General features: G+C 46.9%; 2 protein-coding genes across 7 annotated transcripts in view; both read right to left on the bottom strand.

The window, feature by feature from the left end:
* The window catches only part of tmem132e (transmembrane protein 132E), a 95648-nt gene extending 93564 nt beyond the window's left edge, over window positions 1-2084 (bottom strand). Inside the window, exons 1-3 of one of the 2 annotated variants that reach the window (XM_088399072.1) lie at window positions 1947-2084; window positions 1479-1550; window positions 718-1400 (exon numbers count right to left, since the gene is read on the bottom strand). In XM_088399072.1, coding sequence (XP_088255198.1) covers window positions 718-784 — 67 coding nt within the window. In that variant the 5' untranslated portion in view covers window positions 785-1400; window positions 1479-1550; window positions 1947-2084. Of the gene's footprint in view, window positions 1-717; window positions 1551-1946 lie in introns of both variants that reach the window. The other variant, XM_088399071.1, reaches the window with a different exon arrangement.
* Window positions 2085-3890: 1806 nt separating this feature from the next.
* Window positions 3891-7876, bottom strand: arfip2b (ARF interacting protein 2b). Of its 5 annotated transcripts, XM_088399245.1 has the most exons (11): window positions 7770-7876; window positions 7512-7622; window positions 6517-6621; window positions 6102-6134; window positions 5621-5732; window positions 5502-5552; window positions 5255-5349; window positions 4962-5183; window positions 4713-4870; window positions 4473-4647; window positions 3891-4396 (listed from the first exon to the last, which is right to left on the bottom strand). In XM_088399245.1, the coding sequence occupies exons 3-11, from the start codon at window positions 6601-6603 to the stop codon at window positions 4241-4243; spliced, it is 1089 nt and encodes a 362-aa protein (XP_088255371.1). In that variant the 5' UTR covers window positions 6604-6621; window positions 7512-7622; window positions 7770-7876; the 3' UTR covers window positions 3891-4240. The 5 variants fall into 5 exon arrangements, with proteins under 5 accessions (XP_088255371.1, XP_088255370.1, XP_088255373.1 ...); XM_088399244.1 differs by lacking the exon at window positions 7770-7876 and having other exon boundaries at window positions 7512-7763; XM_088399247.1 differs by lacking the exons at window positions 5502-5552; window positions 7770-7876 and having other exon boundaries at window positions 7512-7763.
* Between the last annotated feature and the right edge of the window lie 4182 nt (window positions 7877-12058).

Raw genomic sequence — 12058 nt, 5'->3', positions numbered from 1 at the left:
TTCAATTCAGCCTTATTTTAAGGTATCGGGTACTCGTGGAGACTGCCGATACCAGCCGCCGATACCTAATAAAAGATTGTGCGGCACGGATTTTACCATGCGTTGTCATTCATGTCTATGACTTTTGCACCCGTTGCTGAAGCGAACCGTTCATTCCGAAATATTACCAATAGCAATTTCGCCAACTGTCTCTACCTCTTGACCCCCAACTCTGTCTTACCTTCAGCAATTCCAACACAGTTCCCAAACCTCTTCCCAATCTTAATACTTCAAACCCACCCCCTTTCCCATACCTTCTACCTAGTCCAATCTTGATAGCCATGTTCAAGACATGTTCTTCGCAAAGCATTACAAATCGGTGCCAAAAAGCCAAACCATTCGTCATCTCCGCTCTGGCATGAGGAAGGAATTGTTTCGATTCACGCTTAAAGATGATCTTTGTGAAAGCACCGGTTTATGTGGGACAGGATTATCTCTTGTATAAGAGGGACCAAGACGCAGTGAATAAATCAAAACAGGGATCTTGTTACAATGATACAATTGTTTGTCCGCCGTATTTGCTTTAAATAAGTGGTACAGCACAGGCAGTGTTATCCATCTCCCAGAGCAGCAGCAGCTACCTCTGCAGTTACACAAATTTGGCACTATCGCTCCTCTATGCAACACAATTGTGAACCCCACTGGAAGGAAGTAGAACTGGAAGGGAGGGGTACTCACCACATGAAAGCGCCTCCACCACCACGTAGACGAGGAGCGTCCGTGTGCAATCCCGTGCACTTGACATGGTACAATTCCCAGCAGGTGGATGGATGTTTTTAATCCCAGAATCAGAGAATCGTTCTCAGATGAATGGGTCTCTGAGCGGGAGGGGGGGGGTCACCAAGCGGAGTCCCGCCGATGCGCGTCCTCTCCCGGCCAAAAGAGAACGTTCGCGCACCCCCTCTGGAAGTTCCGAAGCGTCACCCCAAAAATCATCAATCACAGAAAATGTCGTCTTCCACGGTAAAAATTGGCTTTTTGATGTAGAAAGAAAATATAGTTCCTTGAAGGTGAAGGAACACCGGCTGAATCCGCACCGCCGCGTCCGACCTGTCACTCACAGGTCCTGGGCATCTTCGGAGGAATGACGCGGGGATGGAAGTGGAAGTGCATTTCTGCAGGGAGAAGAAACCTGGCAGGGTCCGCTGGCTTGCGCGGTGTGGCTCGCAGGGGGGGGGGGGGAAGAAAAAAAGTCCGGCGAGTTTTTTCTCGCTTATTCCCGTTGTACTTTGGGGCTGTGGAAGCGGGTGGCTTGGAACATCCTCGGGGTCACCGGAGTCCTTCCAAGTCTCCGCGGCTCTTGCATAGAATGATCGGTCTTTGGAGTCATGGACACTCGGACCGGTGGTTGTCTAGCCGGGCTGCTTTAACGGAGGGGGGGGGAGGCTTGGGTTTGCCGGTTCCGCCTCTTGGAGTGCTTTCAAAGTGGACGTGCTCACCTTACTGACAAGAAATCTGGTTTCGAGTCGTCAAGGCGGCTATGTTGTTATGCGGCGGGGTTCCGGTTAGGGCTGTCAAAATAAAAGTGAACAAACACGGAGTCGTCAAGTTGTGTGTGGGGTTATGGTTTTACGTCGGCATTATTTACAACAAAAAGCCACAAGATGGCGACAAACTAATAAAAATTAAAGGTAAAACAATAAATACTTTTTTTACTATGATGTAATTTACTAGCAGAGCAACCAAGCTGGATTTTAGCATACTAATTAGCCCGTGTTGTGCCCTAAGCCCCTAACCCTGGCTCTTTACCATTTTCCTCTTCGGTTGGTCTTCTTAAAAACATATTTGTGAGCTTGGTACACTTGGTATAAAGTCTTTCTTTTTTATATCGGAGCTTTTTGAGCTACACCTGTTTTTTTTTCTGTCCATTGTTTAATTCACTGGCTACACCGCTTCCGTACACCTACCGTCATCCAGGCATGAAGTTGAATTGGACTCTATCAACTTCAATGAGTGCGGGGGGGGGAAGAGGGTTGGCAGGAATTTGAACATGCAATGGTATACCCCAATGTTACGCACGGGAAAGAGAACAACAATGCGAAAAACGTGTTCTATGACATTTGTGTGGTGGATTTTTTTTAGTTAAAAACATTTATGCAACTTAGTTGGGTTGTAGCCCATAAATGATGACCCGTGCCCACCCCCATATTGAAGTCTTCCCTTCAACTAGCGTCTTCCAGGCGCGTAAACCAAATTAGACTCTACCAATTGGTGGTGGGTGAAGGTTTAAACTTGTAAAGGTATCTCCCAATTTTAGACACGGGGAAGAAGAAAACTGCAATGCAAAAGGGGTGTTGTAGGTTCAAATATGGTGAAATTGAAAATGAATTGAATAAATTAAATTGAAATAAAACTTTAGAAATTAAGAAAACTTTATTAACTTGTAGCCTGTAAAATAATGGCCCCCACCGGCCTCACATTGGAGGGGCCCATCGGCTAAAGTCCCGCACGCCATTGGATGTAAATATTTTAATGTGTGATTGGGTGAATAAAGAAATTTCAAAATGACATTATCATTCGTGCTGTTATTACTATTTAAATTGTTTTGCATACCCACTGCTTTAGGGGATAAACAACATTATCTGAAATAAATTCAGTATATTATTATGAGGCCATTTCCCTATGCCATTGAAGTGTTTATTTTATCCTTCTTCGCATAAAAACGAGATCACAAACAAATATAATTACACAATATCATTTCAAGAAGCATATTTCACCTCATTTTACCCTCATTCCAAACATAGTTATTGGTTGAGAGATGTGCTTTTATTTTTATTCTAAACCGGAAGTGTAGTTTGCGAAATTACCCATATTACACTGTGAACTTGAGCGCCTCTTCTCCACAAAAAAATTAATCTCGAGAGTGGTAGTGCAGACGAGACAGCTAGTCTGATTGTCCTTATTGAATGAACATGGTGAAGCGTTATTGATGAGAGGAGCATTGATTCCACTAATGCTTCTATTATGGATAAATTGCACCCCTGAACTACTAATCATATTAGTTAATTTTTACTTTTTGGTCTTGGAGTCAAACGACTGCAATTAAAGGGTTAAGAGTGAGGCTAATGGCGATTCAGTTGTGATTTACAAGTGGTAAAATAAGTTAATTGCATCATAAAATGCCATTAAAACACACTATCTTAACTGAGGCTGCCTTTGAGACTTTAGAGTCGGAATTTAATCCCTTAAATTTTGACAATTTTCCAACATTGGTGCAGCACAGCATTCATATAAGAATGTTCCACTGTTTGCCGAATTTTTCTGACAACAAAGTACAAGCGGTTTTAATAAATCAACAAATGAATCAGATTAAACTAAAAAAAAATCAATTTAAATAAAAAAACAATTGCTTTTATACCACCAAGTTAAGAGAGTATTCTTCAAGCCTTATTTTCTAAGGCATTAATGCAAATGCACCTAAATGAAACGAATTTCATTAAACAGCTGCTGCATCAGTGGGAGGTGATAAAATTCATTTTCTTCAAGCATCTGTTGTTGTTTTTTTACAACTTCTGATTTCCGACACAATGGCATGTCACTTTGCCCACGAGTCATGCAATTAGTCGTTTAGCCGACTGTGCCTCATCAAAAATTGATACAAAAAACATGCTCCAGACATCTGTTGCTCATCATTTGTTTTTCATTTGAACATGAAGGGACAATTCAAAACGGCAGCAAAGAGCTTGTGGGTAATTACTACTGCTACTAAATGCCTTACCTGCAATAGTCGTTTGGTAATCCCCGCGGAATCTGGTGATTTTAGGGTAATTGGAACCCGGTTTATGATGAGTCACATGGTACATCTATTCAGGAAGCAGACTTACTGGAAGAAATAATGTTTCGTTAAAGCCTTTGGTGTTTCCATAAATCACGTTTAATTGTCTTTTGTTTGGTAGTCAACCTCAACAAAGAGCCAACTAACGCTGCCATAAACAGGTAAATGAGTAAAGCGAAGTACAATACAAGACAGGAGTGGTTTGGTCCACAAATTTGCACGTTGGCCAAGTAGAGCCCAAAATGAAATAGAAAAAAAAAAAGTTTCCTTTTCAAGTAAAAATTTGCCATTGATTGGAGACTTTGCCTCCGTTTCGACCGGGTGGCGCTTCGATGGCTTTCAGTCCGCGACATCGAAGCAGAGGAGTCGAAACGCACGATTGGAAGCTTGCGGGGGAACTGGTCCGCTCGCTATTCCAGCTCCTCCTCACGACTCCTCCAGCCAGGACGGCTTGTCGGCTCCGGGCGGCTTCAGCTTGATGTTGAAGTGCTCGAGCGTTTGCTGCAGCTGCTGCTGGTTGCCGGCGAAGTACGCCGAGATGGCGTTGTGGAAGAGCAGCAGCTGCTTGTGCATGACCTTCACCTGAGGAGGAGCCCCGAGCACAAGCCACATCACCATCGGCTCGTTTACGCCGCGTTGTCAACGTTGCCTCCTGTACCTTGTTCTCCTCCAGGAACTTGAGTTTGACGCAGACGTCCGAGCGCAGTCGTTCGTACTTGTCTTTCTGGACTTGGTACTGCCGCTGCGCCGCGTCTATGCGGGCCACGGCCGCCGCGTCCCGAGGCCCCAAGCTGAGCTCCTCCAGGTCCGAGCGGTACGCGTCGAATTCCAACCTGAAAGCCAAAGACGCAATTTTGAGAGAGGCGTGATTACAGAGCAGATCTTTTTTTCTCCTTACCTGGCATTTTCAAACATCTTGATGGTCATGAGCGTGTCCTCCATGGTCTTGTTGACCAGCGTGTTGATGCTGCACACAAAGAAGTTGATGGCGCCGAGCAGAGTCTCGCCGTTCTTGCACAGCAGCTTTTGCGTTTCGGCGTTGTAGCCAAACTCGTCCTGCGGAGACGGGTACGATGTTACGGAACCACCGGATGGATCTGAGCGGTCCCTCTCTCTCCACGTCTATCGTGTGGTTTATGTTCATTACCCGAAGCTCGGGCGACTTTTGACTCAGGTCGGCGAAGATGTCGCCCAGCGCCTGCTGCGTCTGCACCATGTTGTAGAAATGATCGGTCAGCGCTCGGGCCAGTCTCAGCACGCCCTCGTATTTGCGCTTGGTGTCCCGCAGCAGCTCGATCTGCGCCTCCAGCTCGAGGTCCACCGTCCGCAAGCCGCGGCCAAAACGTTCCGAGATCATCTGCTTGGTGCACTAAAAAAAAAAAAAGAATAATTGGAAGCTGCTGAAATGCGGAACCATTGCAAGTGCCTCCATCTTTGTACCTTGTAAGTGTTGAGACCCCATTTCTTGACGCTCTCCAGCTTCTCCACCGCCACGCCTCGGGCGGCCTCATCCGCCGCCGCGGACGATCCAGAACCTGCGGCAGAAAAATCAAGCCCAAGCTGGAGGAAGCCAAACATTGTCAGAAGCAGCTTGCCAAGAAGGACCACGCGCAAAGCAAGAGCTGAAAGGCCACTTGTGTTCTACAGAAGGAAGCCCACAATGCCAACAAAAAAACAGCATAAAAACCTGCGACCAGGATCCGTTTGTTAAAATCGGGATTGTAGCGCACGGCCGGGCCTGAGAGAGACAGTTGAGATGAACGAGCGTCAGCGCCGACGCGGCCGGGCGGCCGACGCGGTTGCTACCTTTGATGGATCCGGTGGGGATGACGACGCCCTGTGCCGAACCGCCGTAGCCGCCCGACACGATGCTGGTCTCGTTGAGGTTCGGACCCGATACCATCACCTGCTGCAGGTCCTGGTCACAGAAGGAGAGGGGGGGGGGGGGCAGCGTTGGCGGGTCCAGATAGAAGACGAGGATGAGACCAAGGTTTTCTACGGGAAGCCGGCTATTCCCGAGACGACGGCGTTGGAAAGGTTAAGTGAAGGAAACGAGTCGCACGGGCGCATTTTGAAGCCTTCTCCATTTGGGAAGTGCTTAAGGGGAACGTGACCCACGTCTGTGGTCCCCTGACTTATATCGGCGTGTTAGTAGCGGATTGGAAAGGTCACCCGGGTGACAGCGGTTGGCGTGTTAGTGGCGGGCGGACGGCACACTTTTTTCAGGACCAATTTTTTGGGCCACTGTCCGCATGCAAATGGCCGCCCACTCTGGGCAGCTTCCTACCTTCTCATCTAAATGCCACTGCCGCTTTGTCGCCTGCACACAGACCACCACAAACAAACAAGCAAGAACGACGAGGACAAAAAGAAAAACATGTCTGAAATCAGCAGCATGCCAAAGAAAACCAAGGCCGAAGAGCCACACCGAGCCTGACGGCGATGACGGAAAACACTACCGACTCGACTTTTGGGCACGCGCGCACACACAATGCCACGTTGCGCCTAACCGCTGTTGCTATGGTGACCGGTTGCTTGCTGGCAGTCGACGCCGGAGTCTGTGTCCGCATTTGGTGAAGGAACTTGCAGGTGTGTTTGTCCAGGGCGTGCAGAAGCTACGCATCACTTCAACTCAGGTCGTCACGGTAATCTGAATTCACGGCGACCGATATGCAATCGAGTCGGCCGGCGGTGGGTTGTACCTGCTCCAGGCTATCGTCCTCCGCTAGCGTGCTCATGTCGCCGTTGCTGTTGATGGGGATCTCCACGGTGGCCGCTTTGCTCATCATGCCATCCGCCGTGACGCCCTGAGAGGGACAGACAGAAAAACGCACGACATGTCACTACGACAAAAAAAAAAAAAAAGGTATTTTGACAAGGGATAGTCGGGTACCACTATCGGGTTTCGCTACGGGGTGTTTTGCCAATGTATCGGTATCGGCAAAGCAATACCAGTTTTCAATACAAAAGAAGGGAAAAAAATAAAAATCTGACACTTCGCCAGTAGATGGCACCACACTACAGAGGTCTGACACATGAATCATATTTGTCAGAAGGAAAGAAACAAAGAAAAAAATAAATGGAAGTGCAGACATCCGTCTTTGCCCAATCATTCTCATGATTTTATTTATTGCCTTATTTGTTTTTTTTTGTGTGTTGTGAAATTGTCTAACGCTTTTGGTCGTTTTCTGGCATTTGGATTCCAAAGACGCCATAATTGCCCTGCAAACACGGACGTGCAAAAGGAACTCAACGTGGCAATCCAAGTTTGACAATTACAGTTTGCATTTAATTGGCAACATCACCAACATTTTTTTAACATGACCTTTTTACCCGGCGCGCATGAACCACGATAAAAAATGATTTTTTTTGTCAGACTCGTCGGTGACGTTGAGCTGCCATATGGCAGGTGTATTCGCTCAGGTGTCAAAGTCTCTTCCGTGCCACTCACCGACGATATGACAGCTCTTCTGACATTTTAACGACACAGCAGGTGGACTCAAACAGATATATTTATTTTAACTCCAAATTATTCTTACCTGGTTGCATTTAATCTGGGAAAAAAGGCCCGATTTGAAGTAGCTTTGCGCGGCTCACACACTCGATCGTAACCGACGTACTCAAAACGAAATGTGCATTTTAATCAATCAAATAAAATTTAAAAAAAAAAAAATCTAGGAAAATGCAAGCAAATTACCTTCCCGGAGTTTGTGGTTCCGGTTCTGCTGGTCCCCGGAATGCTAGCGGGCAGGCGAACAAACTGCTAGCGGCCACGACGAAGCATTTCCGGCCTTACTTATAACAAGCACTGCACGGTGGGGGGACATTTGGGCGACATGTCAGCACAAAATGGCAATTGTTGTTTTTGTGAAGCTTCTTCTTGTTTTTGTTGTTGTTGTTGAGGCAAAGCAAACAGGCGGCTCACTGACTGAGCAGCCAAGAAAACGGCACTTACGGCGGAAGTGACGTGTCTCCAAGAGTCTTTATTTTTGGAAAGAGGAGTCACTCCAGTGAACGATTGCGGTGAGCAAGTCACTAACAATGACGTCACGGTTGTTGGGGAGCTACTCTGCTGCCCCCTGTTGGCGACGAGATCAACATAAGCCACACACGGTTGTTGGGAGCCACTCTGCTGCCCCCTGTTGGCGATGAGATCTACAGAAGGAAGCCACACATGAAGCTACTCTGCTGCCCCCTGTTGGCGATGAGATTTACAGCGGGAAAGTTCACTGATCTTGGCCTGACTGGGCCAGAAGTTTTCATGAATACATTTGATGAAATCAGCATGTTCTTGCTGTTTTGATATCTAATAATTAGCCTAACATACTATCCACATAAGATAATCAATCATAATTTTTATCCGCATTAGAATAAATGTGCACGCTGGCAGCTATCGGATTATCGTGTGGATTAACTTCCACAAGGAAAAGGAAAATCAAACGTCACCTCGGCAAGAATAGCAAAGGAACCGCTGGCACACACGTTAGGGTTGTAATGCAGCGTTTCAATTTTAAACAAAGGTTACGGTTTTCATCTTTTGACTTTTTACCCCTCCCCGAAACTATTTTTTTTTCCATGAGTGGCTTTAATGGCCTTTCGTGGTGCCGTTTGGATCCCTAAAAGGACATTTGACCCGCATTAGTGTTAATCAGCCGGGGTGGGATGGTCTCGTCGAGTCCGACGCCCTCATCGTCGATCATCCATCGCGGCCGGCTCCTTTGTTTTGCTCTTTGGAATGTCAAGAAAGTTCTCCGGGCCTCCTGGGATTTCAGCTGCTGAAATCAACACGGAAGAAGATGGATGCCAGTCCTCCTTTGAAGCCGCCAGCACCCCTGAAAAACAAAAAAGTTACATTTAAGACCTCCGGAAAGAAAAAAAAAACTAAATTTAATCCCATCGCCCCAGAAAGAAAAACAAAAAAATTCTCCGGTGCTTGCTTTGGCCCTTTGACAGCTTGGGTTGGTTTTAAACAATGCTAACAGCCAGCATGCTAACACGTGCGCCTTCACAATGCTAACATCTCCGATACGCGCGAGCTTTCCGCAAGGCCCAAACCTTGACTCGTTTGCTAACAGCATAGCAGAAGGAGCCAATGAAATGAAGTTAACGCTGAAAACGACTTACATTTATACTCTGCCGCCTTTTGAGACGGCGACGAGTCGCCTCGCCGCATCTTTCGTCACGTCGTTTTGGCTAATCCGCCTTCCAGGCGCCCAAAGCCGCAAGTACAACAAACTCGGCGCGCGACGATCCAGTCGAGTATTTTGCAGCTGCGGATGAGAAACACGATACTTCCCTCTGGGGCTGAGCGGACGGGAGTGGAGCGAATATTAAATTCTCGCCGCTTAAGTGGTCGGTAACGCAACTCCGAACGGACGGCGATGTCGTTCGCTAGCGTGCCGACAATTATATCCGACAGGCGACATATTAACTTACTAGGTCACGACCTGACTGCACAAAAAAAAGATAAATGAGCAGCTGCTGTTTTGATTTAGCTACATTAGCATAACAATTTGATCTGCTAAAACAATCATAAACATCGATGACGCTAATTGCTTTGTGACTCACAAGATGGCTAACGAAGCTACAATTGTTCTTTTGGCGGGTTTGGATGCGACCCAAGGAACATTCTGCGGTTGTGCGCATGACAGTTCCAAAAAAATATCCGAATGTCTTACAACCAGCAAAATCCTAAACAGCAAACACCAGCCGCTAGCCCAAACCCCCGAAACCTAATCCCGACCTCTAACCCTGAGCCAAACCAGAAGCGTTCCACCAATTCCGAAGCTGATCAGTTTTGGTGCCACCTGTCCTGGCAGGTTGCAGCAGGTCAAAACAACACGTCAAAGACTTCAAGTCGAAACTACTCCAGATGGAAGAACCATCTGTTTTCATTTAAGACGCTGGAGTCCGAAACCAAATAAAGAGCCCTCCCTTAACCGTTTTATTGTCTCTTTCTTCATATCCATCCTTCTTGGCTCTTTTAGTCGCATCGCCACACTAGCGGCGCTCGGGTTCTTTTTATAGTTTACCCAAATGTGGGTCGGCTGCATTCTCTCCCCCTTGCAGGCTCTCTTCTGGCTCATAAAGCTGTCCTGCGCTACGAGTCATGAAAATGATGCTACTGATGACCCGTTTCCACTAAGAAGGCCTCGAAAGTTCAGCTCAAAGTGGTTTGGATGATTTTAAGAACCAAGCCCCGCCCCTTCACGTCAACCATTTCCAATTGCACCAAATAAAACCCATAAAAGTTTACGTTCCTTTGTTTGGGATTATCAAGAACTGGATCAAGTGTGAAACTCGCCACATCATGATGCCAAAACAACCTAGGCTGACATTTTGAGTTGATTTTTCCTGACTCTGAAACGTTCTTGGGCAAACCCAGACCCGTTTTGTTAAGGATGTCACCGGCCGCTTGATATATGCCGTTTGACGATTAGCGTTGGGTTCTGCGGTGAAGGCGACAACGATCAAAGTCGTCTCTACGTCCTCGCGGTTGAGCGATTCCGCGACCGCGGGCCCCGACACCGCACGGAAACCGGGCTTCCATGAAACGCTCAGACCCTGGAGTCCGCCCAAGAGCTTTACTAACTCCACGCGTCAGCGCGTCTGCCGAAGGGAATTACATCCATCTGGTAATGTTGCTCCCACCTCTCCCCGGTCAAGGTCGGAGCTAAAAAGTCACTTTTTATGTCCGCTTGCCTGAGATATGGTACGCTTTGGGAGTTAGCCAATAAATTAGCCACCTCTTTGTTTAGCCTACGGCAACCAGGCAACAATACGGCATAGACTAAGTCACCTGAAAATATTAGACACTTTAAAATACTCACTACACTGAAGCAAAATGGCTAATGCTAGCTAATGAACAAAAGCAGCTAGCTAGCTAGCTCAGGAGGCTCACAAGAGAGGCCAAGTGTGTTGGCGCAGCGTCTCATGAGGTCGCGTGACCTCCCACGGGACCTTCGCTCGTCACTCCAAGGCCATGAATAAGACATGAGGTGCCGAGGTGACATTTCTTTCTGCTGCGCTAGTTTTGAGCTCATCCTGATGGTGAACCTTCTCTGGTGTCGCGAAGCTAGCTCATTGAACAGTTTCTTGAGGGACGAGGATATGGCAAGAAATTGAAGATATGAAGAAGATATGAAGGTAGTCTTGGGTCATATTTTATGTGCATGGAAAATGGGGATTAGAAGAAAGACTGAGAGATTTAAAAGAAACCAAAATGGTTTTAGAATGCCAGATGGGTGATGTGGAAAAGTGCTGACTTGGTAAATGACAAGAAGAAGGTTGCAGTGGAACGTTCAGTTTTTTTCCACACGACAAACCTCACACACTTTGTCGATCCCGAACGGCGGTGGGGTCGGGGGGTAATATTTATCGCACGCTCTTAAACGAAAACAGAACGGTTTAAGACTTGGAGGTCCTCGTGGCGAGCGATTGGTTTGGCAACACGAGAGCAAATTTTCACAGCGGCGTGTCAAGGACAAGCAAGCTTCGCTCTATTTCAGTTTTGGGATGGCACGCAGACATTCTGCCAGTTTTGTTGCCACAAAAAAACAAACAAAAACATCACCATTTTTTTGGTCGCCATGGCAACAGTTGCCAACTCCAGCGGTGGAAAGGAAGCTCCAACACACACACAAAAAAGGGCGAAAGAGCAAAAACATTCATCCTCTTAAGTTGTCAGCTACTTTTCTCTCTTTTTTTTTTCTTTTTTTGAGGGTCGGTAAGCCTGACAGCATTTTCTAAACGCTTGGTCACACGCAGTAAATCAGCTTTCAACCAGCTGATCCGCTCAAGTGGTAAAGTAAAGGAAAGTTCACCGAACGGCCTTCGGGTCAACTTTACACAACTCGGTAGGCCGGTCACAAAAAAGTATCAAAAGGTTCCACCGCAATGGAACGAAATTTCCGCCGTCGGCACGCTTGCGGCGACCACGTGGCGGACTGCAGGAGTCCTGGCGATGTTCTCGTCCACTTGTTTTGAAGTGATTGTAATTTCGATGTCAGACGAGAACAAAGTTTCAGTGTTGCCTTAACGGAATACTTGGGCCGTGATCCAAGTCGTAAAAGACTCCGACTCCTGCGCATTCTCCACATTCGGGCTGACACAAGAAACCGGCTAATAAATTTCCATGTCGGGAGCGAGAGCAATGCATTCTGTACGTCAGCCAGTAAATCATGTTTATGGAAAATAAAATATCAGAGACAAGGGAAACTCATTAGTCGGCAAATTTGCCTTTGC

The sequence above is a fragment of the Syngnathus floridae genome, chromosome 15 (assembly GCF_059516105.1).
Source record: "Syngnathus floridae isolate MCC-2025c chromosome 15, RoL_Sflo_1.0, whole genome shotgun sequence".
NCBI classification, from domain to species: Eukaryota; Metazoa; Chordata; class Actinopteri; order Syngnathiformes; family Syngnathidae; genus Syngnathus; species Syngnathus floridae.
Note: the sequence above shows the minus strand (reverse complement) of the source record. Positions and strands in the feature narration are given on the sequence as shown.

Coding starts and splice junctions, on each gene's coding strand:
- arfip2b (XM_088399245.1), bottom strand. CDS start 6,603: ATGATGAGCAAAGCGGCCACCGTGGAGATCCCCATCAACAGCAACGGC. Junction 5,184..5,254: donor GGGGTCTCAACACTTACAAG/GTACAAAGATGG, acceptor TTTTTTTTTTAG/TGCACCAAGCAGATGATCTC. Junction 4,397..4,472: donor AGTTCCTGGAGGAGAACAAG/GTACAGGAGGCA, acceptor GCTCCTCCTCAG/GTGAAGGTCATGCACAAGCA.